Raw genomic sequence first — 27,757 nt, 5'->3', positions numbered from 1 at the left:
TGACTTTGCGACTTTTTTGCGCAGACGAACGATTAAGAGACCGAAGATAGGAGGCGACCTGAGATTGACTCTACGAATCGAACTCTAGAGGGTGAACGAAGGTTTAATAGTGAATTCCGTGGATAATTTCCAAAAAAGACATGAAAGTAGCTAATTTTACAAACATTGAAAAATGTTTGGAAGTTTTTATTTCGATTATTCTAAATGGCAAAAGGTGCGAAGATCGCCTAATTACTCAATTAGCGAACGGTTCTCGATGTTCAACAGCCCACTTAGGCAAATATCGATGACGAATCCTCGGCTGGCGTGGCCTAAATATTCCACTTTGCGTTACGAGAGTCCGAGTGTCGGACACGTCTGGGTAACAGCCTCCCATTTGTACGTTTATTCGATATTGGCAGTCGGTACAATGCAGGCCGCGTGTCAAATAAACAGCGAATACCTGATATCGCGAGCTATAACCGTAACGAGAGGAGTTCGAATGATCGTTATCGAACTAACCGCACGATTATTTAAGCCGGAGCTCCTCGGATACCAACTACGCTGGCATAGTTGAAGAACTTGCTTCGCTAGGTAGATACACCGCGATAAGTATATACGCAGCCTTATACGTATATACCTTTGAATACTAACATCGAAGGAAAAAAGCGGAACGATCGAAGCTCTGCTTCCTACTTGGGAAGCTCCTTTCGTTCTATCGACTCGCAAATCGTACACGATATGCTTACTGCGAATCGTTTGCATTGTTTCATTTCAAATAATATCTCACTTTCCTCGTAATACATACTACCTACTAAAAGTTAGCAGGTACTGCTATCAGATTATAGAACGACTATAGGCACCGTTAGTACAGCGATTTACAACAGTCGCCGTTATAGGTAAGGGGATAATGGTCGTTCTGCTACTATGTTGATCGCAATACCGATTATTCAGAGTATTTCAGAAACTAAGAAGCACAGATACGATCGCAAATGTGTTAACAAACGTCGCCCGCGTCTTTTGTCTAAGGGGATCGCGTCGCGCATACCAAAGTCGCAATTAGCCTGCGTGTAATTTCACTCCCAGATCGCGTCGTTCCGCGTGCAGAGTTCAGCCGGTGGCTCTGCATAAAGAAAAGGGTGCAAAAGGGCGAAAAGACGTCCGCAACTAATTGCGTCTCACGGCGCGACAGATGCGAGAATTCGGGGGACCATGCGACTCGTTTACGTCCACATGGAAAGGAAGTGTAATTTCTGTAGAAATCAAAACAATTAAGAGAACATTCGCGACTTGAACTGGAGGTGCAGCATCTCGAAGACACTAGGGCGAAGAAGAGGAGGAGAGCAAGTGTCCGATAGACCGAGACAAAGCTGAGAAATACACGAGGGGATCCTCGATGGCTTTTTAGGATTTTTAATAAGCGACATCGGCACGCTCGCGATTTCCCGCAAAAGCGGAAATGTAAATTCAGCGCTTTCGCCGGCCCGGAAGGGGAGGGCTGACTGGCCTCTTGTAATGCCGACATTAAAATTGCAAACTGTGCAACCAGCACAGCGAAGCCATCGTCTTCGCGATCCTCACTCTCTCTCTTTCTTTCCATCCCTCTCTACGTGGATGACTATGATTGTCCGCGAAGATCTTCAAGTACCAACGTGGAAATAGTGTTCGAGCAGCAGTAAATGAATGCCACAGTTAGTCGTGGAAACGCGTCTGCGGATGCGTCGTATTAAAGTCTGGTATTGTTCGTCTCCAATGCAGATGACGTCGGGAAAGCGTGTTAGAAGGAAAAAGAGGAGCGAAGCTCGGTAACAGAGAGACAGAGAGATAGGTATAGGCAGAGGGAAGATCGGGGGGGATTAGCGATTTCGAATTATTATAGTCACACGAATTGCCTCTGAAAACGCGAATTTTTACCTCATAAACCGATGAAATGTTACGCTTGAAATAAGGATGAAAACAAACGCGCTTAAAAATTGAAAATATACCGTGCCTTAGTTTATGTGTACTTATAAAACTAATCTAAGAACCATTCGTATACTCTCTATTTCTTTTCTCTTCACATACCAATTCAGATCAAATTGAATGTCGATAGAAAACAGCACAACCATTGATATAATAATTCTAGCGACATCTACGCTTTTCAAAACGCGTGATTCGTTATTCAAGCGGCTCAGCAAATCTGTAACGATCTTTCGATATACGTATGCATATGTATGTGTATGTATTATTTGACTTTGGGAAACTTCTGATATCGTCAGATTTTATCTGTAGGATGAAAAACGTTTCGCGAGGAATGTTTGTAAAGGGAAGCGTCCTTGGCGAACGAATCAGCATACATGGTAAATAAATACTTCCGCGTCCGATCGCGACTAATGGCCGACATAAACAATCGGCAACGCGACGAACACGCGTCTCAACATGCTATAGTTACCAAAATTACAACGCGTTATGTATTGAAATTACAATTATGCATAAATTAACGCGTGCAAAAATAAGAGTTCGATAATGATACGTGCAACATTGAAAATAAGAATACAGGACACATCGATATCGCGATGAGCTACAGTTTGCTGTGCGTGCCAACGTGAGCATCGTGAAATCAAACACACTTCAACATCTGTCAACTGTGAACTTACCTTCGCACATCCGTTGACAGACAGCCTAACGAGGCCGACACGTGTTCTGGTCGATTTTTATTAACACTAACAATCACCAAAAACTGACAGCACAAAGCAACACGCGAAACAAACCAGCCGGCCGGCCGCGCACCAACTACGAAAATTCGTTCGCATTCGCGCACGATCGCGCCCAACCGACATGAACGTCTGTGGCGCGCTCTACCGACTGAAAATATATTAACCGCGCATACATTCAAAAAACCAACCTAATAAACGTGTTAAGGTTATCTCTTACAATTTATACTTAAAATTTTCTTAAACGAGGATAAATAAAGATACTTTAAAGGTAAAGAAAAGTCTTTTCGATAAATGTTATATAAATAAAGAAGTAGCAATTTTATTTTCGACGAAAAATTTTATTATAAGCATCTAGTGTGTTTGTCTCTTAAACCATGTGAAAATCACTGTAACAGTGTGACATAAAAATAGCTTAAAATTAAGGGATATTAGCAAGGTAATCCTTAATATTGGAAGGATCCAATCTTCTAAAGCCGTTCGCATCACAAATACCAACTTCTATATTATCAGCTGTCATTTGACCCTCAAATCCTTCCTTTAACGTTAAAATGGCAGTGTGAACAGCATCGTCCAATTCCAAATCCTCGCTGTATCTTTTCTCCAGAAACACTTTTCCATTTACAAAGTTTTTACCCATTGCAGTGGCCTTCCACGCAAAGTATGCACCAGAAGGATCACATTGATATAGATATGGTTTGCCGTTATCCCAGCCACAAATTAGCAAAGATACTCCAAAAGGTCGGACTCCTCTACGATTGTAGTTTTGCAATAGATTAATTACAATAAATAAAGAGTGAATTGAACAGTAATTTAAAAGACATGTACCCAGATTGCGTGTATTCTTGCATAAGCATGGCAACTCTTTGTACCAGCTGTGCAGTAGGTATTGGTTCCTGGTAAACAAGCTGATATAGTTGTGCCATTTTACGTGCTTGTTTTACTAATAACCTATAATCTGGACCCATTCCACTATATATCATCCCAATATGTTTTGTAATCATTTCTACTTTCTTCACACTATGTTCATCGTACAAAATAGATTTGTGTTTATTCTCCGTAGCAAGAACAACTCCATTTGATGCTTTGATGCCAACGCTAGATGCTCCAGCAGCCACAGCTGCTAAAGCATACTCGATCTGGACTAGCTTTCCAGATGGGCTGTGTAAATAAAGTAAATTGTTTGTTGCACTTAGATAATTACTCATAGAAGTAACTGACGAGTCATTGTATGCTCCAATGAAATCAATTCATTCTCAATACAAAATTATATAATTATTAGTCCTTACAGTTGGTTTCAAATAAAAAACGTATTGTATAAGAAATTCAGTCTTTTTTTAATGTATATTCAATGATACATTGTGTATACTGATACAAGTAATTTACTGCCAGATCATGTTAGAGAACTTCTAATAATTTATTCAATTGTATGGAATGAACGACGTAATATTAACATTAAGTTTAAAACTGTGAAAATTCTAATAAGGAATAAACAACACATTTACCTGAAAGTTGTTAACGAAAAACTATACCGTTCCGAAGCCATGACAATTACTTTGCAACAATACAGGTTACTAAATACTACGAACTTTTCAGTGAAAGGTTTGACAACTTGCCGGAACAAAAGAACGACACTAGGAACATTTTTACAACCACAGAGTTATAGTTACAGATTTTAAATTAATTTTACTGTACGTATGTACACTATGAATGCAGAGAAATTTGTTAAAATTACATCGTAACGCATAAAATTTTATCAATGTTGTATTTCCATCTATTTAATTAATGTTATTAAATAAACAAAATAAAAAATTTATTCCATATCGCTGGAAAAATATAATGTCCAACTTCAAGTAAAGGAAACGTCAATTTCATGACAATTTTTACGATTGTACTAATAAATTCTTCGAACGAACAGAAATGGCTGATAAAAATGTGGAAAATTCAGAAAATCAATTAGAAGAATTATATACATGGATCTCGGGGATTCCACTTTCAAAACCAACAAAGAATTTAACTAGAGACTTTTCAGATGCCGGTAGAGTTGCCTTACGAAACAGTTCTTCTTTATTATGAATTCCTTTTACTCACAAACATTTTCTCAGCTTTACATAAAGTATATGCATAAGTAATTGATATGTTCCTTAGTAATAATGGCGGAAATTCTTAAATTATATTGTCCCCGTTACGTCGATCTTCATAATTACGTGCCAGTTAATAGTTTAACTGCAAAAAAAGAAAATTGGAACATATTGAATCGAAAAGTACTGAGTAAAATTAATATGAAATTGACTAAAGATGTGATCCATCAGTTAGCAAACTGTCAACCTGGAACTGCTGAACACGTGTTGTTAGAATTAAAAAAGAAAATTTCAAAAGATTCTGAGCATCAGAAATCTCAAGATCTGACATACAATGACAAAGAAAATGATTCTATAGAAGAGGGTAATAAATGAATAGGATAATAAATCAATCATAAATCAATCATCTCTAAATTGTATAATATTTTGTTTAGGAAAAATAGACGAGCACAGTATGAATAATACATTGTCAAAAAGTTTAATGCCACCTCCTGTTAACCGATCGACTCTCAAGTCCCTTAATTATCAGAGATCAATATTTGTACTCGCCAAAGAGAGATTTTACCTTGTCTTGAAGTGGCTAATAAATTGGCTATGCATCTGGAACTATTTTCCAAGCATATTGCCAAACCTTCGATTAAAAAATCCTTTTAGAAATTTGTGTAAGTTGTTATTACGTGTGTATACATACGTACATAATGAATTTGTTCGAAAGAAAAGTTCCCGACCTGTCTGTTAAAGTGCAGGAAAATACCCAGGCGACTAGAGCGCAAGGAACATCGGAGAATATCAATGTGGAAGATGCCGTTCTCGATCCTGTTTACATGAAATGGATTCAAGAAATCCGTGAGATGGAGGATATTATCTGCTCTTTAACTCACAAGATTACGTACCTTAAGAGCGTGATGAAGCTGAAAGACCTGTGAATATCCAACCTAACGTCGCAGATCTTGCAGAACGCTGCGGAATCCTAGCAACTTGTGAAAAACTAAACGAACAATACTCAAATTAAAAATGTTCGAGAAAATATAAAAACGGAATAATAATATCCACGATATTAAATAAATATCGTTACCATAGAACGATAAACAGAACATTTGTCGTTTTAATTACTAATCGCCTAAAGATAAAAAATTTAAGTGAAGAAAACAGTTTTCTGTTACTTGTAAATTGTTCACATTTAATTGTCTTGAAACGAATAGTGCTAGCGAAGCAGGAAAACTTTCACCGAAAATATGTAAATTTAACCACCGAATAGGATATTAAGCTCACAGTTAGTTTATCGTAACTTTAATTAAGCCTGATAAATATTATCGTGTTGATTAGAATTCATTATCTCGTGGTTACGAGTCTAAATCTCCCATAAGGATACCCGCGAAAAAAAATAAATGGAGGAAATAATGAGGCATTTTCATAATCATCGATATGCAACGTTTAGTAATTGAGGAACCTATACACTGTGCCATAATGTAACTAGTATTTAAAGATAGAGACTAGAAAACAGTAAGCGATTCAATCCGAAAATTTCTTTCCAAAATTATCTTATTAATCTGAAAAGACAACGAAACGAAAACGTATACTGTTTGACTGCACTCGACATCATAAGCAAAAAAGAAACACTTGACATGGACTAGCTATGTGAACGCGTGCACTCGTATGTAAAATACACAGAATTGAAAAATATAACAAGTTCTTTTTCAGGACGAGACTACGGGAAACTTGACATTAAGGTTTGTAAAAGCCACTCTCTCTCTATCTCTCGTCACCGTTCTCTACGAGGAGAGAGTGGGGAGATACTTGGTGCAGGGTCACGTATTGCAATGTAGTATAGAAGCAACACTCCGGCAGAAAAGGCGTGCTAGTGCCTGGACCCTCGAACCAATTTGAATAAAAATTTAGTAGCAACTGGTGTGAGTATAATTCAACGTTAAATTAACAGAATTTTTCTGCCGACTTCTCACCGCTTGACACTTTTTACGCTGCTCTTTTGAAATTCAACTACCTGTCGTTCTCATTGGACTACAATGACATTAATATTCTTTGTATTACCGCGAACAAAATTGTGCAAAGGCTTTTTCCATCTGCTAATAAATACAATTATTCATTGTTTTAACATAAATATGTAACATGTTCCGCGAAACTGTTTGCTGGGAATGTAAATTAACAAAATATTGTGAAACTTTATAGCACTCTAAGTGAAATTTATGATACTTAAATTAAATTGCACTCTTCACGCTATTTACCATAATGATTACTAATATTTACCCTCATAATAAGGTCATCATGACATCAGGTGTGTGCAATTAACCTACAAAACAACCAGGTTACCTTACATTTTATTCTGGTATCCATGATCAAATTATTTTCAGGATGCATACATATAATTTATATTTTATAATCATTTATTCTGAATATTGTGGTTAAGAATGCGTTGTGTCCGTTTCATTTGATGAGTTATTCGGTCAGGTAGAACGTCGGTGTCCGATATCTCTAACGACTCATGTTCACGGTCATCGACCTTCTACAATACTAGCGTTCCTTCGTATATACGAGAGACTTCAATGCCAGCTGGTTTAAAAAAAAAACAGTTAGGTACTTATATACGAAATCCTCGAAAGGATTTTTGAAATTAACCACTTTTAACGAAACATGTATACATACTTTCAAGATCCGAAGCTAACTTTTATGCAATTATTAATTACCTTGAAATTAGTAAATCTGCATGCTATATTTTATGTCATTTTGTTAAGAAATTTTCACTGTAATAAAATAAATGCACAATGTGTCATGTACCATATACACCTACCATCCGTTTAGATGATGTTACTGAAGATCGTGCCTTGCACGACGCTGTGTTACTTGGCTGCAGCCGCGTTACTCGTCGTGCTTCTGTTCCTGTTAGCGGTCTACTTTTACGCTCAATACACCTTGGGAATTTGCAAGAGCAAGAACAGAATGGATGGGAAAACTGTGATAATAACTGGATGCACTTCCGGTATTGGGAAGGAGACCGCGAGGGACATCGCAAAAAGAGGCGCAAGAGTGATCATGGCCTGTCGAAATATGGAGACTGCGAACAAATTAAAAGGTTCATCTCAATAATTCTACTATTTCTAATAAATATCCTGCATTCAAAATTCGGGAGAATTAAACACTGGCTGTAATTAACTGACTTATTTGCAATTATCGAATAGCGAAAATTTAATTAAATTGTAAATATCATTACGGTTCAGTCGCCTTGTACAAGAGGAAATTTTAACGATCCATTACCGACTGAATATAAATACGGTTAATTACAGACAAAGTTATAATAACCTTTGCAAATGTATGCCGTAGTTAAGCAAGCAAGGTGTTTGCGTTTGCATTATAGACATCATTAAATATTCCCAGGTCACTTCCATTGATAATTGCAATACCTTCCGTTTGATACGTCATTCTGTTATTAAATGTAAATTTCTGAGAAATGAGCTATCGCATGATCTAAAAAAGTAATCTTCTTCTTCTTTTCTTCTTCTTTATACTTCCATCTCAAGCGCATCATTATTTTCGCAAAAACCGAGCTACCTGAGGCTTATTATGTAAACAAAAAACTTGTTTTCGTAGAGGAACTAATAAAGGAATCTGGAAATAATAATATCGTTACTCGAAAACTCGACTTATCTTCGCTTTCCTCGGTGAGGAAATTTGCGCAGCAAATAAATCGTGAAGAGAACAGGCTGGACGTGTTAATTCACAACGCAGGAACTGCAGAGGTTTTCAGGAAGAAGGTCACCGATGATGGCCTAGAAATGACAATGGCAACGAATCATTATGGTCCATTTTTACTGACGCATCTGTTGATCGGTGCGAGAATCATTTTCCTTTCATTTCATAGTTTTTGTTATGCTGTCATTTCAAAGTGTCAGCGAGTTGAAGAATCACAATTTTACAGATTTGCTAAAACAATCGAAACCAAGTCGAATAATCGTCGTCGCATCAGGGCTGTACGTTTTAGCCAGGTTAAATCTGAACAACGTTAATCCTACGACCACATTGCCTGGATATTTGTACTATGTATCCAAATACGCAAATATAGTTTTCACGTTAGAATTAGCACGACGCCTCGAAGGTTCTGGTGTAACTGCCAATTGCCTTCATCCTGGACTAATGAGTACTGGAATTTGGAAGAACGTTCCGCCCCCATTCTCCTGGGTGTTAAATTTTGCGCTAAACACCTTCTGCAAAACGCCTGAACAAGGCGCGCAAACAACCATACACCTCGCTGTTTCAGACGATGTCAATGGATTTTCCGGCAAATACTTCATGGACTGTCACGTAAGCAGTATTTCTTGGGTAAAAGTTTTGCTGAGAACAGCAAGTGTCCAATCTTTTAAACCAAAACGAAATCGTTTAAATCTAGGAACAGGTACTTTCTCGTGGAATAAAGGATCCGTCAAAGGGTAAGAAGTTTTGGGAACTTAGCGAATCCATGGTGAAGCTCCAGTCGTCGGATCCAAAGATTTAAAGAAGATTTAGATAAATCCTTTTTAACGTGTACTTAAAAATCGCGAACCTTTCGTGTCGCATTGATAAAACTTTCAACTTTCTTTTGATTTTTTGCACGAATGTGTTATATTTAAATTATATGGTACGATATTAATAAAAACAATGATAAACATTTTTCTTAGATTTTATTACACCAATATGTTCTACTTGGAGAAGAAATGATACAATTTTCTACTCGTTTCTATTACATTCGCTTGATAATACTTCGTCGAAAATATACGTAAGTTCAATGCTTTACTGAGTTTGAAGCACCGGTGAGGGGGAACAGTCTTTCCCATATTCTCATTCTTTCAGGGAAGAAATCAGATTTCATAACGGGATGAACATTAATTTCCAAGAAATTGGTTTGAGATGGAACGTATTTGCTCCATCTTACATTTCTCAACATGTTGTTGTTCCTAGGTATCGGTTCGCCAGTTTCCACGAAATTTGACCACATGGATGTGTAGATTTCTACCATAGGGATTTCAGGTGCGTCACTCTCGAAATACGGGAAGAAATTCTTCATGTAGAAAAGGTACTGCAAATCGTCGTGATGCGCCGCGCCTGAAGCATTTAATAAAAATTCAAGGTAAATGTAACTTATAAACTATTAAATAAATAAATAATAAGTAATTTTACCGTATGTTGTAGTGTCGTTGAACGTATAAAAGCTGTAACGCCCTGAATACGTAAATTTATAAAAGTACACCGGTTGTTTAGAATATGTGGCGAATAATTTGGCTGCTCGGTACATGGGAAAGATGATTATAGCATCAGCGTATATCTGAAAAATGTTTAACAATTATTTAAACGCGTTCATTCGAAAGAGAAATTGTTTAGAACGAAAAAAGAAAAGAAAAGAAAAAACATTTTTTTACGCACGTTTTCAAGCTGTTCACTGGTAGCTGAATTAATTGGTTGATCCTTGAAATAAAATTGCCTTAATTCTTTGCTAATATAATTCGATCGAGGCGTGTCACGCTCGTACATGAATATAATCGGAGCGAGTCTTTGCCAATTATCATTTAATTCACGATATAGGGAATCATTGCCAAGTTTTGCATCCTTTTCGTAAACTATGATACATGGTAAAATAGTAAAGTAATAAAATTGTTGTATTTACGAAGGATAACACCTTAATAAGGAAATATTTACACGAAACTACTCCACCAAATTCTTCTTCAGTACATCCAAGGATTAAAGGAACTTGCTGAAACTTCCTTTGTCTGATTAAGTCGAAGGGATGTTCGCTCAAGAATCTCTCGGCACCGCGAGCTTCCGGTTCCACAGTGGGTTTCCAAAGTAGAATCGGGTTTCCTTTCCAGTCCTGTCATCAAACATTCAAATTAATATTTCTAAAATACGATTATTTTCCGTACGAGATCTTACTATTACTATTTTAACCGTACAAATAAGGAGCCCAATGTGTTTGTGAAGTTTTCTACTGGTTTCGTGCTCAAACAGAGCATCATAGAAGCAGTCGTATCAGTGGGACAATCTAATAGTTCAGCTTGCTTTTTGGCAAGCTGCTTTTGTCCCTCTAGCGAAACAGCACTGTAAACTTCTGAAATGAAAGGCGAAGAACTCATCGTGATAGCTCTGTGGAACAAATTTTTGGACATCGGAGACACCATATGCAACATTATACTAAAACTTCCGGCACTGTAGCCGCACAGAGTGACGGCATTTGGGTTGCCACCAAAAGCAGCGATGTTCCTCTGAACCCAATGAAGGGCTACCACCTGATCTTTCAAACCCATATTTCCTGGTGCCAAATTTTCACCCGTATTCAAAAAACCTGCACAACATTTTTACTCGTGGATTAACTTTTTACAGCATAATTGTTTGTTCGATCTGTCCAATCTTACCTAAACTTCCAATACGATAGTTAATAGTAACCAAAACGATATCCTGATCCATCAGATACTCTGGCCCGAAATTTCCGCTCTGCCCTGAAAAGCCGTAAAAGCCACCCGGATGTATAAACACCATAACTGGTCTCGATACATTTTCGCGTTCGCAAGGCAGCTGGAAATAAAAATGAAAATTTATATTAAAAAATTTGAATAACTATCAAATGTATTTGCTAGATACTTACTTTGGTAGTGTATACGTTTAAACGTAGACAATCTTCCGATATATGTTTGCCTTCAGGGTAAGGACAACTGGGCCCTTCTTCAGAAGCATCGGCAACATTTTTCCAATCTTTCGCAGGGATTGGAGGCTATGCATATGCGAAATGAACTTTTTTTTATACGTAGAAATGAAATAAAGAGAATGTCAAAAGGTAAAAATAATACTAATTATTAAAGGAAAAAATACTGTGCAATTTATAACTGAACTGGATATCGCAACGTGTCAAAAAGTTTATCTGTATGTTGGCTTATAAACTGTGATTCACGAGTTTTATGAGTGTCAGTGTATACGTATACTACTTATTACTGAAACGGAAAGCCTCCTTAACGTATTGTTCGACATGTATGTAAGTACTTTGTCTGGCCGTTTTTGCCCACGTTTACTTTACTTTACACAAGTGAACAACGGCATAAAAATTCAAGAATTCCTCACCTGAAATCGTTGATGTCCAGTGGGTGGTTCACCGTATCTTATACCACGAAACCCGTAAATTGTTTTTCCGAGTCTGGAAGACCAAGTCGAACCACGAATTTTACCAATTGGAGCAACCACCAGTGGTTGGTCGTTTTCCTCACTGGAGGAACTATTTGCAGCAACGATGCCGATGGCACAAAAAAGGAATAATAGAAATGTTTTCATTTCGAAGCTTAATCTTGGTCTTCTCAAAACCGTCTTCTTTGTAAAGAGAGTAAACGCTAATATGCTCGCTTCAATGCTGTCTGATGCGAGCACTGAAGAACTCAAGGGCAATGCAAGAGAATTTATATCAGAGCTACAAGGAAAACGAGTGGGGAAATCCAATTATTTTCCTGGGAACAATAATCGTCTATGAATTCTTACATAAGAACATCCCCAATTTTGTCATTCAAGTACGTGCTCAAAGTTTCTTTCAGCAATTAAACGTGTTGGAGGGTTCAAGGTCCAGAAATTTTCAGTAAATAATATCGAAAAGCCTATAAATAATAGTAATACTTACAGAATTCCTATGATATCATGGCTGATATACTATATCAATTTGTTGTCTTCTATTTTTCAGCGTGAAAATATAAAAATGTAGAAAAGTTTTAAGATCATTAAAATTTAGAGTTGAAAAAGTAAACGGAAAATTCAAAGAAGAACATTTATATTTTTAATGTATATGTTAATACGCTTATGTATACATATATAGTACAAATGTATTAAATTAGAGCTTGTATTCATTATTTAATTCCTTGTAGTTTGTGATACAGAGGACAAAGGGAAGAGTTTCTCCCATTCTTGCATTCTATCAGGGTAGATACCAGTCTTCATGGTTGGGTTCAAGGTGATGTCCAAGTAGTTATTTTGCTGAGGCACAAACCTGTCCCATTTTATGTGTTTGTATGGTCCACGCTTAGGAACAGGTTCGCCAGTCTGCATGAAGTTCGACCACATAGATGTATATAATTCCACCATAGGAATTTCAGGTGCGTTTTTATCAAAATATGGGAACAGAGACCCGATGAAGAATAAATATTGCAAATCATCTTGATGTACCACGCCTAAAATTATTAAACAAAAAGTAATATTGACGATACAAATTGATCGTATATTGTAAATTTACCGTATGGTGTCGTGCTGTTCCACATAGTAAAGCTATAACGCCCTTGATACGCAAACTTGTAGAAGTACACCGAATTTCTAGAATTCTCAGCTATCAACTTAGCTCCACGATACATGGGAAATATAATGACACTGTCTGCATAGATCTGTGAAATATTAACACGATAAATGGTGAATCTGAGAAATTGTGGAGAAACTGCTTTGACAAAACCACATACATGAGCAAGACCGTCATTTTTAGCCGGAGTAATTTCCTGGCCATTAAAATAAAATTGACGCAATTCCGTGCTGATATATTTTGACCGTGACGTGTCTCGTTCGTAAATAAAACTAATCGGTGCAACGTGATACCAATTCTCGCTCATGTTGCGGTAATAGTTGTCTCCTGTCCTAGTAGCATTCTCAAACACTAAAGAAAAATAAGGATGAAACGAGTAGCAGTTCTTTGTTTCTAATTGTCATCCAAATTAATCATTATTCTGATTTACCGACAACTACTCCACCAAATTCATCTTTCGTTATCCCAAATATTGCTGGTACCTGCTGAAATTTTCCCTGTTTGATCAAATCAACGGGTTGCGCTGTTAAGAATTGTTCTACGCCTGGGAATTTCGATTCCACGACCGGTTTCCATATTATAATTGGATCACCTTTCCACTCCTAAATCGATAAAAGACTTTCAACAACCAATAGGTAATTTGTATAATTTTCTTTGATAATAATTACAGTAATAATTAACCGTAAAATTGGACAAAGTGTTGGTGAAATTCACGACGGGTTTCGATCTGAGGCAACTCAATATCGCCTGACTGCTATCAGTAGGGCAACCTAAAAGTCTCGCCTGTTTCTTTGCAAGATCGATTTGTTGAGTTGGATAAGGTTCTGCAGTTAGAAGTGAGCCACTCATCACGATCGCTCTATGGAATAGATTTTTGGACATTGGAGAAAGTATGTGAAGCATTGTGCTGAGTCCTCCAACGCTACATCCGCTGATGGTTACGCAGTTTGGATCTCCACCGAAAGCAGCGATGTTCCTTTGAACCCATCGAAGTGCTACTACCTGGTCCTTCAAACCTAAGTTTCCTGGAGCCAATGAATCGCCTGTGCTTAAGAAACCTACAGAAAATGAATGCAAACATTAACAGAATCGGAATATTAATGGCTACTCGTGTGAATTACCTAATGAACCAAGCCGATAATTCACAGTAACTAAAACGACGTCTTTGTCCAACAGATACTGAGGACCCCAGTACGAGCTTTGACCAGAGAAACTGTAAAAACCACCTGGGTGAAAGAACACCAATACTGGCCTTGACACATTCTGATGACACGAAGGTAGCTGTAACATAGAAAAAAAAAGGATTATGTTCTAAAGATATTCATCGTGTAATTCGAACATTTAGACACGGTAATACAAAATTTTCAATAAAGATGGGACATACTTTCTTCGTGTATACATTTAAACGCAGACAGTCTTCGGACGACGGTTGACTAGTGTCCAAATTTGGACATCCTGGACCTTCTTTGGAAGCGTCGAAAACGTGCTTCCAATCTGCTGCTGGAACGGCAACCTGTATCATGAGAAAATTGCAGAATTTATTCCCACTGGTGTCCCATAAATACTCGCGTAAAAGGAAATACTAGAAGCGTCCTTTGTTTTCACAGTTGAAGGCTGACGATAAGTTTGACAAATGTCCACGAACGGCGGGTATCTTTCCAGGATTAATAAAATTACGGCTGAAGGAAGAACGAGAGATTTACCTGAAAACGACGTTCTCCTGTGGGGGGCTCGGCATACCTCACTCCACGGAAGGAATAAATCTTTTTTCCGAGCCTTGAACGGAAAATAGAACCGCGGATTCTTCCAATTGGTGGTATCGCTTCCGGTTCCAGAGTACCATACGAAACGTTACCGATGCCAATGATAGAAAAAAAGATCAAGCATAATAGCGTCATCTTATCATTTGACAGTCGTTAACTCCTTTCTTACAAGCGTCGTCGTTCTTTCCGAATAAGGAAAGTCAGCCTCTTAATTTACCGAGTTGTTACTCACGTATCAAAGGCTTGCACAGCACTAAAGGCTAACAAGAAAAAAAAGATATAAATATAACATGTATGAATCATAAAAAAAGATACCTGACCAGGTTATCTTAACACCAAACATTAACACAGTTGCAGCTTATTATAATGTAACCATATAATACATATTATAGTGGATATAACATGATTGTTTTACAACGCAAGTATGATACATTTCATACAAATTTCATAGATATAGGAAATTTAAATATTTATACTATTCAATTGGCAAACACTCTACTAACAAGTGTATATCTGTATATACAACTGTATTTTCCTTGTTTACTTAAAACTCGTTTCCTTCTATTTTTTCTTATCGTAAACATTGTATATCGAATAGCCGCAAAATTATGCAACGTTCTAGGAAATACCAGAAAGGAGAAACATAAGAACCGTGACTTCTATATTTCGATTACCTAACAACTTTTATTTATAATTTCAATTTATACTTTTATCTCCCATACGTGACGATACGATTGATAGGAATTTTTATTTCTCGAATTGGTATTGAATACACCTTGAAACCACATGTGAAACCATTTGACTCACAAACAACCAGTTTTTCTTGAGTTTTCAGCTGTATTATTTTATTTCTCCTTTTTTATTTTACATATTTACTGTTTCATTTCTGTCGTGATAAACCTTGCTTTCTTTTCCAACTCCTATTCCTTTTCATCCTCATTTTCATCGATTGTAACATCAGTTTCTTCGTCTTTTTCTTGTTCAGCATTTTCATCTGACTTGGATGTCTTCGATTTTTCTTCCTTTTTTCTTCGTTTCCCTCTTCCTTTTCTCTTCCCCAATAACTTCTCGGTTCTCTTTCTTTCTAGTTTTTGTCTCTTTGCTAGGTCTGGATGGATACAGGGATCGATGGTAGGTTCATAAGCAATTGGATCGATTGGACGCTTTTTAACAATCGTTTTCTTTTCTTGTGTCGGACATTCGCCCATTTTATATGGCTTCATTTTAGGTAACACTTTTCCATAAACCTGCATTGAAGGTAATTTTATAAACTTCCTGCTAATGCTGTGAAAAAGAAGAAAGAAGAAAGAAAAGCGAATTATCTTACTGGCATCTCGAATATAGGTCTTCCGTACGCATCTTTCTCTCGCGGTGGCCTCTTTTCGACAGGGCTTCGAGTTCTCGATGGTTTTGCCAAAGCTTCGACTCTTGCAGAGGGTGAAGCAGATAGAGCAGCCTTTTTTACGGTAAAAGCATCACTTCTGATAGCTTTACTTTTATGCACACGTGATTTCGCCAACTCTGCCGTACGTGGAGATTCTGAAACAAATGACAACACGTATAAATCCATATCAGAATCAACGTCACGTCACTTCTGTAGTTTTGTAAACAGACCTTGGGCATTCAAAGCTGCTTCTTTAATTCGAAAAGGATCATCTTTGTGCGGGAACGGTGCGAACCTCCAAGAGTGTTTCTCGATTTTCCTTTTCTTAGCTTTCTTTGCATCTTCTTCTGTCAGTTCCGCCAATTTTTCACTATCACCGCTCTCACGACCTTTCTTTTTTCTCGTTTCCTCGCACTTTCTCTTCTTTGCCTTTCTTCTCTCCTTTTCCTTTTCCCTATATTCAACTAGAGCACTTTTCCCTCTTTTCTCTCCTTCCTCTATTATTTGTTTCCTCCATATTATAGCGTTCTCGTCCTTCCTCCCTTTTAAGTTCTTGTACGGTGGCAGAGACAAAAATTCAATCCAAGGTGTAACCTAACAACCAGAAAATTATTTACCACTTACCATTTCCGTGAAAAAAATTTACGGATGAAAAATGTGGATTTACCTCGTAGGTAAGCGCGCTTCGGCGTATACCTTGAGGTGTAAAGAGTTCCTCTATTTCCTCTTTGGTTAATTCCTGCGGGCAATCGACTAATTTCTTCGCCAAAGCTAATTTTCTCAATCTTTCCTCATCGAGCCCTCGTCTTTCACACATCGACAGCCTGGGGGGCTTACATTCATCGGGAAGATGAACACGAGGCTGACTTAGCGCTATGATCCTGTGGGACGGTTCGTATTTTAAGGCTGCTGGAGAGACCTTGTAATAAACCCTTCCAAAATCGAATAGCCTTATATTGGGCAGCGCCAGCAATAACGTTCTCCTAGAAGCCACAGCTTTCAATGCTGTTTTCGAAATAGTGTGGTCTAATCTGCAGTTGACGGTTAAATCGGGTGCTGACCGGGGTACGGCCAAAACCTTCATTCTTCTTTTTAATTCATATAATGGCTTGGCTGGTCGATCCTGAAAATATCTAGTATATAATGCTTGTACATACATACAAGTAAGAATATTTGTACTACTAACTATAGGCTCGGGTTCCAGATATTTCTTTGGTTGAGCGTTGATTTTTGCCCAGGCATTGAAACGAGCCCAATCGGCCGGTGTAGCTAGCCATCCTTTTAGCTTCAATTTTTCTTTACCCCTTCTAAAAATTAGTGGCGTTCAAATACATCCGAATTATTGAAATCGCAAACATAAGGATCGCTTACCTTCCTTTAGTTTTCAATTTACTTATTCTCCTTTTACTGGGTGCTGTTCTAGATCTTCCTTTCCCAGGCGGTTCCTTGGTCGGTGGACTTTTTTCCATAGCTGTGCGCTTTACGTCTTTTCTAACTCTAGGTGCCATTTCTTTCCTTTTTTGGTTTTATTTTGTATTTCCCTTACCAATTTAATTGATTAAACAGGTTAGATGTATGTTCGATTTATCAACGAAGGTGGTGAATGATAAAAATGTTAAGGACAACATTTCTTATCGCGTTTTATTCTATAAGATGTTAAATGATCCATCTTCGGCATTACTATTTCATTTTCTATTTAAGTTGAACTATTTCTGTGTTACGTACATTTGCCAGGTTTTAAAAGAAGGTGCATCTTCGTTTGTTTTCCCGGACACAGATGTTCGCGTTTAAGAAAGGTTAGCAAATAATGAGAAAATATATTCGAAAAATGTTATGCTTTATTTAACATTACATATGATCATAATAAAGTTTGTTACGTTATCTTTTTATTTGGAAGCAAATGCTTTCCATTATACTTTTTGATCGTTTGAAAATAATTATCAAAATCCTGGTAGTTCTCGGTGCGCGGAGAGTAATTTTTCGGCTTCGCGAGTTCACGCAACCGTTCTGAGCATCCTTTATACCTGGTTGCAGTGATATGAGCATAAGTGTCCAGTAAAAATTCCTTTTTCTTTCCTTCTAGACCGTATTTCGAGTGCATGTTCCTGTTTATCAGTTTATGTCCTCGTTTCACTAAAAATGATAAATAATACTAATAATATATACATACATGATAAAAAATTAATTCCCAGGTAACATATACATCGCCTCAAGTTTAGGCTACCTGTACTTGCAGGAGAACTGCTCACGCTAATATTCGATTCATTAGACACGTTTGCACCTGTTTTCCATTTTGGTTGGGCTAATTTGTTTAAAGAATCCGTAATTTGATACGACAATGCTCCACGTTTTACCTACAGTATCCAGATGAATCAAAAGAATTGCATTTGAGAATTATTTGTTGTTCATACGTACATATATATGTTACATGTGCACGATACTCACATTGAAAGCATTGAAATTACTGGTTTTGTCGATTCTTTTTTTCGGTTTTGCTAGTTTTTCATACCTTGGTCCATTGTCCTGGAGAACATCCGTGTTCATATCGTTTGTTTGATCGTTAAAGTATTGATATAAGTTGTAAAAATGTTACGGAAAGTTTTGTTGGTTTTACCTAGAGTTATATGGTGATGTTTGACAATCAAGCGAACGTGAAATTCGATTCTTTGCAAACTTCAATTCTTTTTCATTGATAAATTCATGAAACAGTAACCGTGAACAAAATTTCAAGTTTTCCTTTGTAAAAAATTCAAATGATGCAAAATCCTGTTGTCAAAAAGCACCGTAATAAACGAAAAACTTTCTGGTGTGCTCCTAGAAAAGTAAAAAGCATACATACCGCAGAGGATGCCGACAATTCACCGATGAAGAATGTAAAATCAAAAAAAGTAAAATGCAAAAGTTTCTTAATTTGACAATAAGAAATAACCGAAAATAAACTACCTATGAGGTACTATATTCATTTTCAGAAATCTCGTAAAAAAAAACGAAAAATTATGAAAAAGCTGAGGCGAATCGATATTCTAGCGCAGCCGAAATTTGTAAAAGATAAACCAGAACTTAAAAATCGGTCTTCTAATGTAAATTCCATTCCTTTATATCATAATTTTACAACCCTTCAGATAATACTAATGAACATTTGTGATAGATTAAGGTAATCGGATCTACGCAAAAATATAAAATTGCAGAAACGCATGTTTCGACAAATCAAACAAATTTCACTTATCCCTGTAAAACATTGAAGATAAAAAAATTGAAAAAAGAACACAAGTTACCAAAAAATTTTACATTAAATCCCACATTAAAGGATTCTTCTCCAATCGTGTTACCCAAGAATATAGGTTTCTGGTTAATGTCTTTAGGTCTTTAATCGTATTTTTATTAATTCTTTATCTATTATTTTTATTACTTTTTGCCCGATTTAAGATTAATTGTTTGGTTGTTTATAACAGTACAAAAGCGGATTAAGAAATTAACGAATTCCGAAAATCTATGAAATGGAATTGGTACATGGCTATGAATGAAATGGAAAAATATTGGACACAACTACGAAGATATAAATGTATTTTATTTAGTATGTATAAAAATATTGTTGGACGGCATAAGGTACACGTAAAATTATTACATGCATTAAAATCTCATTTTATAATTATATAAAATTTACAAAAGTGGACGGATTAGACTAAAATCTGAAACTCGCAAGACAGCAATACAATACCTTTATAATGTTAGTACAATCCTAATGCTTATCGAAAACTTTGCGCTATTTTATCGCATCCATTCCTTTAACAATTCACAAATGTATAAAATATTGCAAATATAATTAATTTGTGAACACATCAAGTTGCAAAGATTAAAAAAACCAGCAGATACAGCTAAATACGTTTTCTAAAGTAATATATTGTAACTTTTTTATTCTATTCTATTCTTTGTTCATTTTTTACCGAATGTACACGTATACTTAATGGGGGGATTCATTGGTCAAGGAAATAATTATCAAATATTCTATCTATCTACTAAATATGTATGTGAGTATAATCATAGTTATCGTAGCTACTATCGATTGCTCTATAGCTGATGCACCAGCATTACAATCGACGATTCTTCTAGCTCTCATAAAATCTGGGCCTAAATACGCGCTAAACTCTCTCTTTTCTGGCGGTATTACCATCAATTGCTGCGTAGCATCTTGAAAAATTAGATCGCTGTACGGTGGTTGACTGTAAAACATACTAAAGCTAAATTCGTCCTGCTCTTTTCTGCCATAAAATTGTTGGGCATAAATGAATAAGTTTATGTAAGCGTTTATCTGTGTTTCGTTATAATCGTAGTATCCACCACGCGTAACTACGGCGTTTGATGCCACTTTTCCTAAATTGCAATTGATGTAATCGGTTGTTGGCCGACGGGTACCATCCGGGCAAAGTAGTTCAAAGTCTTTCGTAAAAGTATTACGCGCCCACATTTCTCGTCGCTTTCCATCTGTATTTTCCGCGACTGTCGTATGCTTTACGAAAGCAACGTGTCCTCCGCCCTCGACTAAACACCTAAATGCACCGGTATATCCAAAATAATCTTCAGACGCATCTCTGCGACAGTAACGAAAACTTGCACCGTGACATAAATCGCACATATTATCATATGGGACACCTGTAATATGCAATAAATTGGTAATATGCAATAAAACTGGTGACGACCATCGACAGAAAAATTCTGATTACCTGTATTGTATTCGGTGCTAAGAGCGCCCGGAACGCATGATTTACTAAAATATTCTGCAGCAGCGCGAACCGAGTCACAACCGTAGCCTCTGATCCAAGTATTGGAAATAAGATACGCCAATGGATATACCCAACCTGCAGCTGTGTTGATTCCCGTGTGACAAGTATACTTATTTTTAAGATAAGTCAGATCTGTGTTGTCATCTTCTTCTTTCGCTACTGCGACAACATAATATTCTGGTGTGGGTAAGTTGTAAACCTCAGATATAAATGGAATCAAATTGAAGCGCAGGCCAGCGGTATATACGTCACTGGTATCCAATATTGCTACATCGGCGATTCTAAATGAAAAACAAAGAAACAATTTTATTACAAAAAGCAAGTACAGTGCTCCCTCGATCAACACGGGGGTTAGGGACGTCGACTAACCGTGTAGATGGAAATCCGCGTTGTTGGGACCCCCCCCCCCCCCCTTCTTTACCAAAAACTGAAGAACATTTATATTCTTCCAATGCATGTACATGTATTTACACACATACACGCACATTTATGTAATTACTTAAATGTACCTTCTTGTATGCAGTGGCAATTTGTGAAGAATTAGGTCATGCAAACGAATTCGCATTCGCTCTTTCTCACCTCTCTTATTTGCCATGATAAAGAAAATTATAAATGTATGCTAAATGTGTAAATTCATTCAAAATGAACGTCGAAGGTATAATCGAAAAAAAAAAAAAAAAAAAAAACTGCGTATAAGTGAAATCGGGTTGTTCGAGGAAGCACTGTACAGTAATATCTCTCACATTGTCGCTCTGGTCAGAACAGAAAGGTGTCAGTTTGGGTAGAAGAGACACGATTTTCGAGTGTCGAGGCAATCGAGCGATTTAAACACCAGCGTTTTTACTTTTAACTTTTTCTGTATGAAAAAGTTATTAACATATTGACGAGATTGTTCTGATTAAAATGAGACCAAACACGATACAATTTGAACAACATTTACTTATTAATACTTACGGAGTAACTCATTTGATTTCATTATAAGCTGTGCCTTCACATTTTCCGTCGAATACATATAGTCGGGGCCACGATATAGCGAGGTCGTAAAATCGGTTAGGCGTCAAAGTAAACATGTTTTAGCTGCCGGGACCCCGAAATTGACAGAAATACGAGCAGATAAGTACTTGAAACCATGGTCAGGACCGTACAAAGAATTCTTGTATCCAGCGAAAGTCAAACTGATTCTAATATATTTACTGAAAACTGCATGCAGCTAGGACAAATTAGGGTTTCTCCCTCTGGGGGAAGCCGCTTTTGGAAGTACGGTTACAAGTAAAGGTCTTATTGAGGTCTTTAACATCTTCATTTACCTGCTCGTGTTATATACAGATAGAAAATGCAAAAGGATTGTGTAGCTTTAATATTAACATATTTTCCATTTGTAAATGAAATACCATTTTCTACTTGAAGTACCAAATCATATGCTACCATTCGTTTATTGTTGGAACCCTCAAACAGACTGCAACACACGGCCTTGAGTGCCGCAACATCAATCGATGCCGATTTTTGAGAGTTTAATTTACGACCTCGCTATATCGTGGCCCCAACTATAAGTTGTACCTGGAAAATTTGAAGGCACAGCCTACGTGAAGGCACTGTCCATGTGACAGCGACAACGTGAAGGGAGGGACTAGGTTTCAGCAGCGTCAATATGAAGGGAGGAACAGGGCCGAAACGACACTGTGAATGGGGAGATTAGGTTTCGTGGATAATGTGAAAGCCAATGTGGTCCAAATTATATCACGTTTGATCTCATTTTAATCAGAAAAATCTCACCAATATGTAAACAAATTTTCAGTTAGAAAAAAGTAAAATTAAAAAAGTTATATTATTGTATTATGAACTGTCAAGTCGTGAACTCTCATCAAAAGAACCGCATCGCATTACACACTTCGCATGCTTAACTGACTCCAAGAAAGATAACATAGGCGTAGCAATAGCGTATGCCTAGGCGTAGAAGCAGCTAGGCGACAGTGTGAGGGAGCTCGAATAGCGACAATGTGAAAGATATTACTGTATATACTTTTTAATAGAATACTTTTTTTTCATTTTCTTTTTACACACTATACATACCCACTTCGTATTGCCTGCATGCAATGAATCTGACTGTGACCCTTATGACAATTTAATTCCGGCTTCAATAATTGTGCTTTCAATGCTATCTAATATGTAAAAACATTAAATATTATTTTTCATAACGGTATAATATTTATTTTTCAAATACTTACCTTCATTCTTATACATTTTTCCATTTCTGGATCAGATGTAATACATAAAGTCATTCTATTGACGGGGCAACGACGGACTCCTAATATTTGATCTAGAGATCTGCCTAAATAACCAGTGTACATTTGATCCTTCTCCGGCAATTGAACGAAATCCCGTGCTGAATCCTAAAATAAAAATAAAAATAAAACAGATCTCATTTAAGTACTAATAGTATTAAAAAAGAAAAATGAATCATATATACAGAAAAAATTAAGTTGTGATGCATTCCATATCTAGGTGCAGATTCAAATAAGTTGAACGTTTCTATTGGTTGTATGTTCGTTGAATGACTCTCGTCCCATGAATTCAGCCCATTTCCATTGTACCTTTTCTCATATCCATTACGACTGTCGAAATTCTCCGCGTTATATTCATTAGAATTGAAATATTCACTTTTGTTGAAACTATTTTCACCAAATCTATAATTAAATCCTGGTCGATTTTCAAAACGATTGTCATATAACTCTGTCGAATTCTGTGAGTTATGTTTATTCAATACTCGAACTGCTTTTTCTAAAAATCGCTGATACAATCGGCGAGTCTCCACTTTTGTAGCTGACGATGTAACTATAGCACGTGATGGAACGTTACCCCAATTACAATGTGTATATTCATCGATAGATTTGCGAGTACCATCTCGACAAAGTAATTCAAATTGATCTTTCATTTGAAAAATTGGATTAAAAGCCTACTAAAGTCAAATGTTGTTGATGTCATTTCATTTACAGTTGTATGTACTAAGAAGGCAATTTCTCCTGCCTCTACCAAACATCTAAATGCTCCTTCATATCCTGCATATGGATCTGAAGTTGTACATCTTCCTCCAGGTAGTTTTCCAATACACAATTTGCATAATTGATCAGAATTGTCCCCTGAAATTTGAAATTATTGAAAGATATAAAATACTAATGAAATTTATATTAGACAACACTATTATCAATTATACCTAATGGATTATATTTATCTATCAATGAATTTACAGCACAGCTAGGCCCAAAGTATTTAATAGCAGATTTCACATGATTATTGCAATCAATAATTTCTAGTCCACCTTGTTTCATGAGCTGCATAACACAGAAATGAAACATTTACTTAATTAAATATACATTGTTTAGAGATAAAATGAAATAAATTATATTTACAGTATGAATTGGTATAATCCAACCAGCGAGCATTCCAAGTCCAGCAAAGCAAGCCTTTTTACCCCTCAAATCATATAAATTTTGAACATCTGTCAAAAACCCTTTTTTAATAACTGCAACTGCATATTGATAATTCAAACCACTTTCATATATTTCCTGCATAAATGGGATTAAACTATGATAGCGTCCTGCCATAAAAATTTCTCCAGCATCTAAAGTGGTTATATGTGCTTTCTCTTGATCCAACAGAGCCATGCATTCTTCTTTATTAGATGCTTGTTTGCATTGTAATGAAATGTAATTAGAGTCGAAAAATGCTTTCTCACGATCAACTGCTCTTGAAAAAGCATTACATTTGTCCTGTTCAGCATCAGATATTGTACACCAAGTAACAGTATTGTTAACATTAAATTTGTCCTGTAAATGTCCTGTAAACAGTTTTAAACATTATTGTTAGTGCTAACTTGAATTTCAAAAAGTTCACTAACAATAAAAGTTCTTTCACGTGTGTAAAAACCATAAGATATGATTGTTTATGATATACGGAAAGTGATACGATAGTTATAAACAATTTGAAAGTGTAAAAGATTAATTTTTATACCATATATAAAACAGCAGAACAAACTCAGGGATATTAAAATTATATTTGCACAATTTTTGGATGACATTTTTAATATTTCTTTCATCTAAACATTAATTGAAACGAAAGACAACACCCATCACCCAATACTATGCAAACCTACGTATCATACTATACGTTTTACCCATTCTCGTCATTCGTATTACTATACATTTTAGCAAACTATAGTAATGTCATTCATCCAAACTGTTATTTTGGCGGGAAAGCAAAGGTAAATTACATAATACAATTTCTTTGTCTTTTTATAACATATTTTGTACACTTATTTCATATTTAAAAAATTGCAGATAATAACAAGTTAATATAACGAAAAAATAAATTGAATATAAAAATTTATCATAAGCTACTTAGAATACTAAATATGTTGTATGTATATTTTATTATAAACTTGATCAAATTTTCTTCAGTTCTATAAAGTTATGTTACATGAAAGAATTAGTACAAATACTTGTTTGGTAATTGTAATATAAAAGAATTAATTTAAACCAAAAATATAAACGTAGTATGGTCTTCTTTGGTTTCAATTATTAAGAATCGTAATAGCGCTGTATATCATAGTATTATATGCTATAAGGCAAACAATGCAATAGTGACACAATTTGTCCATTAATATGAAATGTTTAATTATTGTTGGTGCCATAGAATAAGTGTCTTTTGTAAGTTCAAACGAGCTACGTTGAATATCGATAATGTACAAATTAAATTTCGATGTGTGTCATAATTTTAAATATAATGAATTAGAAAATATGTGTTTTGTGCAAAGAACCTTTCCTTTTTGGTCTAATGACCGATGAATATTTGGCAAGCAAAGAAAAGTTGTATTAAATAAAAATCAACTAATTTATTTACTTGAATAATCTGTAAAGAAGTATGTGAAAATACAATTTTTGTATATGGCAATTATCTAACTTTCGTGAGTGAAATCATGGATAGCCTACATTTCGCAAATCAATGCAGCGGTAATTTTCGACTATGTTAACGACAATACGATTTAAATTAAATTTATTTCAAAAAGAGAACAAAAAGCACCGAGATTTTACTAATTTTCTTGAAATAAGAAAATGTTGCTGCATCAATAAATCTTTGTAATACTGTTCAATGAGTAATTTGTGTACTTTTACACTTAAGATATTCTACTTACACATTTGTTGTTCGGCATGGAAGTTTGGAAAAATATAAAATCTAAATATATATTTGCTTGCATTTTGATCACATTTATCATTTCATGCTTGGTAAATATTGCACCTATAAGTATTGGTAAGTTTTTAGTGTTTCTAATGGTTTTTGACAGTGAACTATTAAGTGCTTAAAAAGTATCTTAGAATTTTATAATTTTAGATGAATGTAAATGTGAAATAGTTACTCAGTCAAGTCAGTACAATTATCATAAACAAGAGAATAATGATGATGAAGCTTATACGAAATCTTTGCATCGTTTAGCTATACTTGTGCCATTTCGAGATCGTTTTGAAGAATTATTGATATTTGCTCCATATATGAAAAAATTTTTAGATAAACAAAATATAAATTATCATATATTTATACTTAATCAGGTATTTCTTATACCAATGTGATCACTAATAGATTTAAGAGTATGATTTGAATTTAATAATGAAGTTTTTTATGTTTTAATAGGTTGATAGGTTTAGATTCAATAGAGCCTCTCTTATAAATGTAGGCTTTCTTGAAATTTTCTCCAGAACTACATCCTAGATATCATTACCCAACTTTTGTTGGTGGAATATTACTTATTAAAAGGTTCTTATTATGAGAGTTATTATGGCACAAAATACAAAAAAGATTGGATAGATCAACCTAATGAAAAAAATATTTCTACAGAGAACATTTTATGCAAGTAAATGGAATGTCTAATAAATATTGGGGATGGGGTCTTGAAGATGATGAGTTTTATGTTAGATTGAAAGAAGCTGGATTAACAGTTATAAGACCACAAAACATATCTACTGGAACACATAACACATTCAAGTAAGATGCCTTGCATTACTTAATATACATGCGAAATAATAATGAAATTGTTGAATTACCTATGTCAATTTTAGGCATGTACATGATAGGAATCATAGGAAACGAGATATGATCAAATGTTATAATCAACGTGAAGTTACTCGAAAACGAGACCGTCAAACTGGCTTAAATAATGTTTCTTACAAAATGTTAGGTACAATTAAAATGACTATTGGGGATACTCCATTAACCGTCCTTAATATTTCTTTAATGTGCGATAAAATAAATACACCTTGGTGCGAATGTGATAAAATAATTAGTTCTAAGGATGGAAAATCAAAGGAAAAAAAGAAGGTCAATAATAAGTCTACCACTAGATTGTAATTATTCTAACAAAAATTGTATTAAAAGAAAAAAAAAATACGTATATATCTATACACATATGTGTAATCAAATATAATCATTTTATATCATCTTTCATTTTGTATACACCCCAATGAAACAAAAAAGAGATAGCTTCTTATAATTTATTACCATATTCCTAACATATTACTTACACATTAATAATCTTGTTTAATGATGTACAAATATTTTGAGTAACATTCACATTAAGTAATCAGTATTTAAACTGAATATGTAGAAGCATTATTATATTGTAGTTTTATTATGTTTTTAATAGGGCAGTTAATTTAACTGTCTGTTTTCTTTTTAAATAATTTCATTAAATTCAACATATGGTTTAAAACATTTTATTGATACATA

General features: G+C 35.5%; 7 protein-coding genes across 7 annotated transcripts; 4 read left to right on the top strand and 3 right to left on the bottom strand.

The window, feature by feature from the left end:
• Positions 1-3,035: 3,035 nt before the first annotated feature.
• Positions 3,036-4,241, bottom strand: LOC108575654 (proteasome subunit alpha type-2). The gene is made up of 3 exons (XM_017938505.1): positions 4,178-4,241; positions 3,501-3,833; positions 3,036-3,424 (listed from the first exon to the last, which is right to left on the bottom strand). Exons 1-3 carry the CDS (start codon positions 4,216-4,218, stop codon positions 3,094-3,096), a joined length of 705 nt encoding a protein of 234 aa, XP_017793994.1. The 5' UTR covers positions 4,219-4,241; the 3' UTR covers positions 3,036-3,093.
• A 351-nt stretch (positions 4,242-4,592) lies between these two features.
• LOC108575198 lies at positions 4,593-5,679 on the top strand. Its single transcript, XM_017937938.1, has 4 exons — positions 4,593-4,710; positions 4,821-5,117; positions 5,188-5,415; positions 5,495-5,679. Exons 1-4 carry the CDS (start codon positions 4,593-4,595, stop codon positions 5,677-5,679), a joined length of 828 nt encoding a protein of 275 aa, XP_017793427.1.
• A 913-nt stretch (positions 5,680-6,592) lies between these two features.
• LOC108575611 (retinol dehydrogenase 14) lies at positions 6,593-9,257 on the top strand. Its single transcript, XM_017938445.1, has 5 exons — positions 6,593-6,663; positions 7,571-7,841; positions 8,357-8,596; positions 8,685-9,067; positions 9,153-9,257. Exons 2-5 carry the CDS (start codon positions 7,571-7,573, stop codon positions 9,255-9,257), a joined length of 999 nt encoding a protein of 332 aa, XP_017793934.1. The 5' UTR covers positions 6,593-6,663.
• Positions 9,258-9,477: 220 nt separating this feature from the next.
• On the bottom strand, positions 9,478-15,032 carry LOC108575189. Its single transcript, XM_017937927.1, has 16 exons — positions 14,759-15,032; positions 14,440-14,568; positions 14,177-14,336; positions 13,737-14,113; positions 13,486-13,657; positions 13,216-13,406; positions 12,999-13,143; positions 12,627-12,936; positions 11,849-12,188; positions 11,379-11,504; positions 11,149-11,308; positions 10,690-11,078; positions 10,436-10,607; positions 10,163-10,356; positions 9,920-10,064; positions 9,478-9,844 (listed from the first exon to the last, which is right to left on the bottom strand). Exons 1-16 carry the CDS (start codon positions 14,951-14,953, stop codon positions 9,525-9,527), a joined length of 3,525 nt encoding a protein of 1,174 aa, XP_017793416.1. The 5' UTR covers positions 14,954-15,032; the 3' UTR covers positions 9,478-9,524.
• A 3,926-nt stretch (positions 15,033-18,958) lies between these two features.
• Positions 18,959-19,698, top strand: LOC108575180. The gene is made up of 4 exons (XM_017937914.1): positions 18,959-19,090; positions 19,172-19,356; positions 19,476-19,564; positions 19,655-19,698. Exons 1-4 carry the CDS (start codon positions 18,959-18,961, stop codon positions 19,696-19,698), a joined length of 450 nt encoding a protein of 149 aa, XP_017793403.1.
• A 475-nt stretch (positions 19,699-20,173) lies between these two features.
• On the bottom strand, positions 20,174-25,114 carry LOC108575539 (melanotransferrin). Its single transcript, XM_017938364.1, has 9 exons — positions 24,992-25,114; positions 24,391-24,818; positions 24,195-24,312; positions 23,941-24,120; positions 23,451-23,908; positions 23,209-23,373; positions 23,054-23,142; positions 20,924-21,264; positions 20,174-20,852 (listed from the first exon to the last, which is right to left on the bottom strand). Exons 1-9 carry the CDS (start codon positions 25,074-25,076, stop codon positions 20,212-20,214), a joined length of 2,505 nt encoding a protein of 834 aa, XP_017793853.1. The 5' UTR covers positions 25,077-25,114; the 3' UTR covers positions 20,174-20,211.
• A 1,073-nt stretch (positions 25,115-26,187) lies between these two features.
• On the top strand, positions 26,188-27,379 carry LOC108575171 (beta-1,4-galactosyltransferase 7). Its single transcript, XM_017937901.1, is given in 6 exon segments — positions 26,188-26,287; positions 26,369-26,583; positions 26,666-26,721; positions 26,723-26,788; positions 26,870-27,016; positions 27,091-27,379. Coding segments are annotated over 6 exon segments (873 nt in total).
• Positions 27,380-27,757: the final 378 nt, after the last annotated feature.

This window comes from Habropoda laboriosa, unplaced genomic scaffold (assembly GCF_001263275.1).
Source record: "Habropoda laboriosa isolate 0110345459 unplaced genomic scaffold, ASM126327v1 scaffold18, whole genome shotgun sequence".
In the NCBI taxonomy this organism is placed as follows: domain Eukaryota; kingdom Metazoa; phylum Arthropoda; class Insecta; order Hymenoptera; family Apidae; genus Habropoda; species Habropoda laboriosa.
Note: the sequence above shows the minus strand (reverse complement) of the source record. Positions and strands in the feature narration are given on the sequence as shown.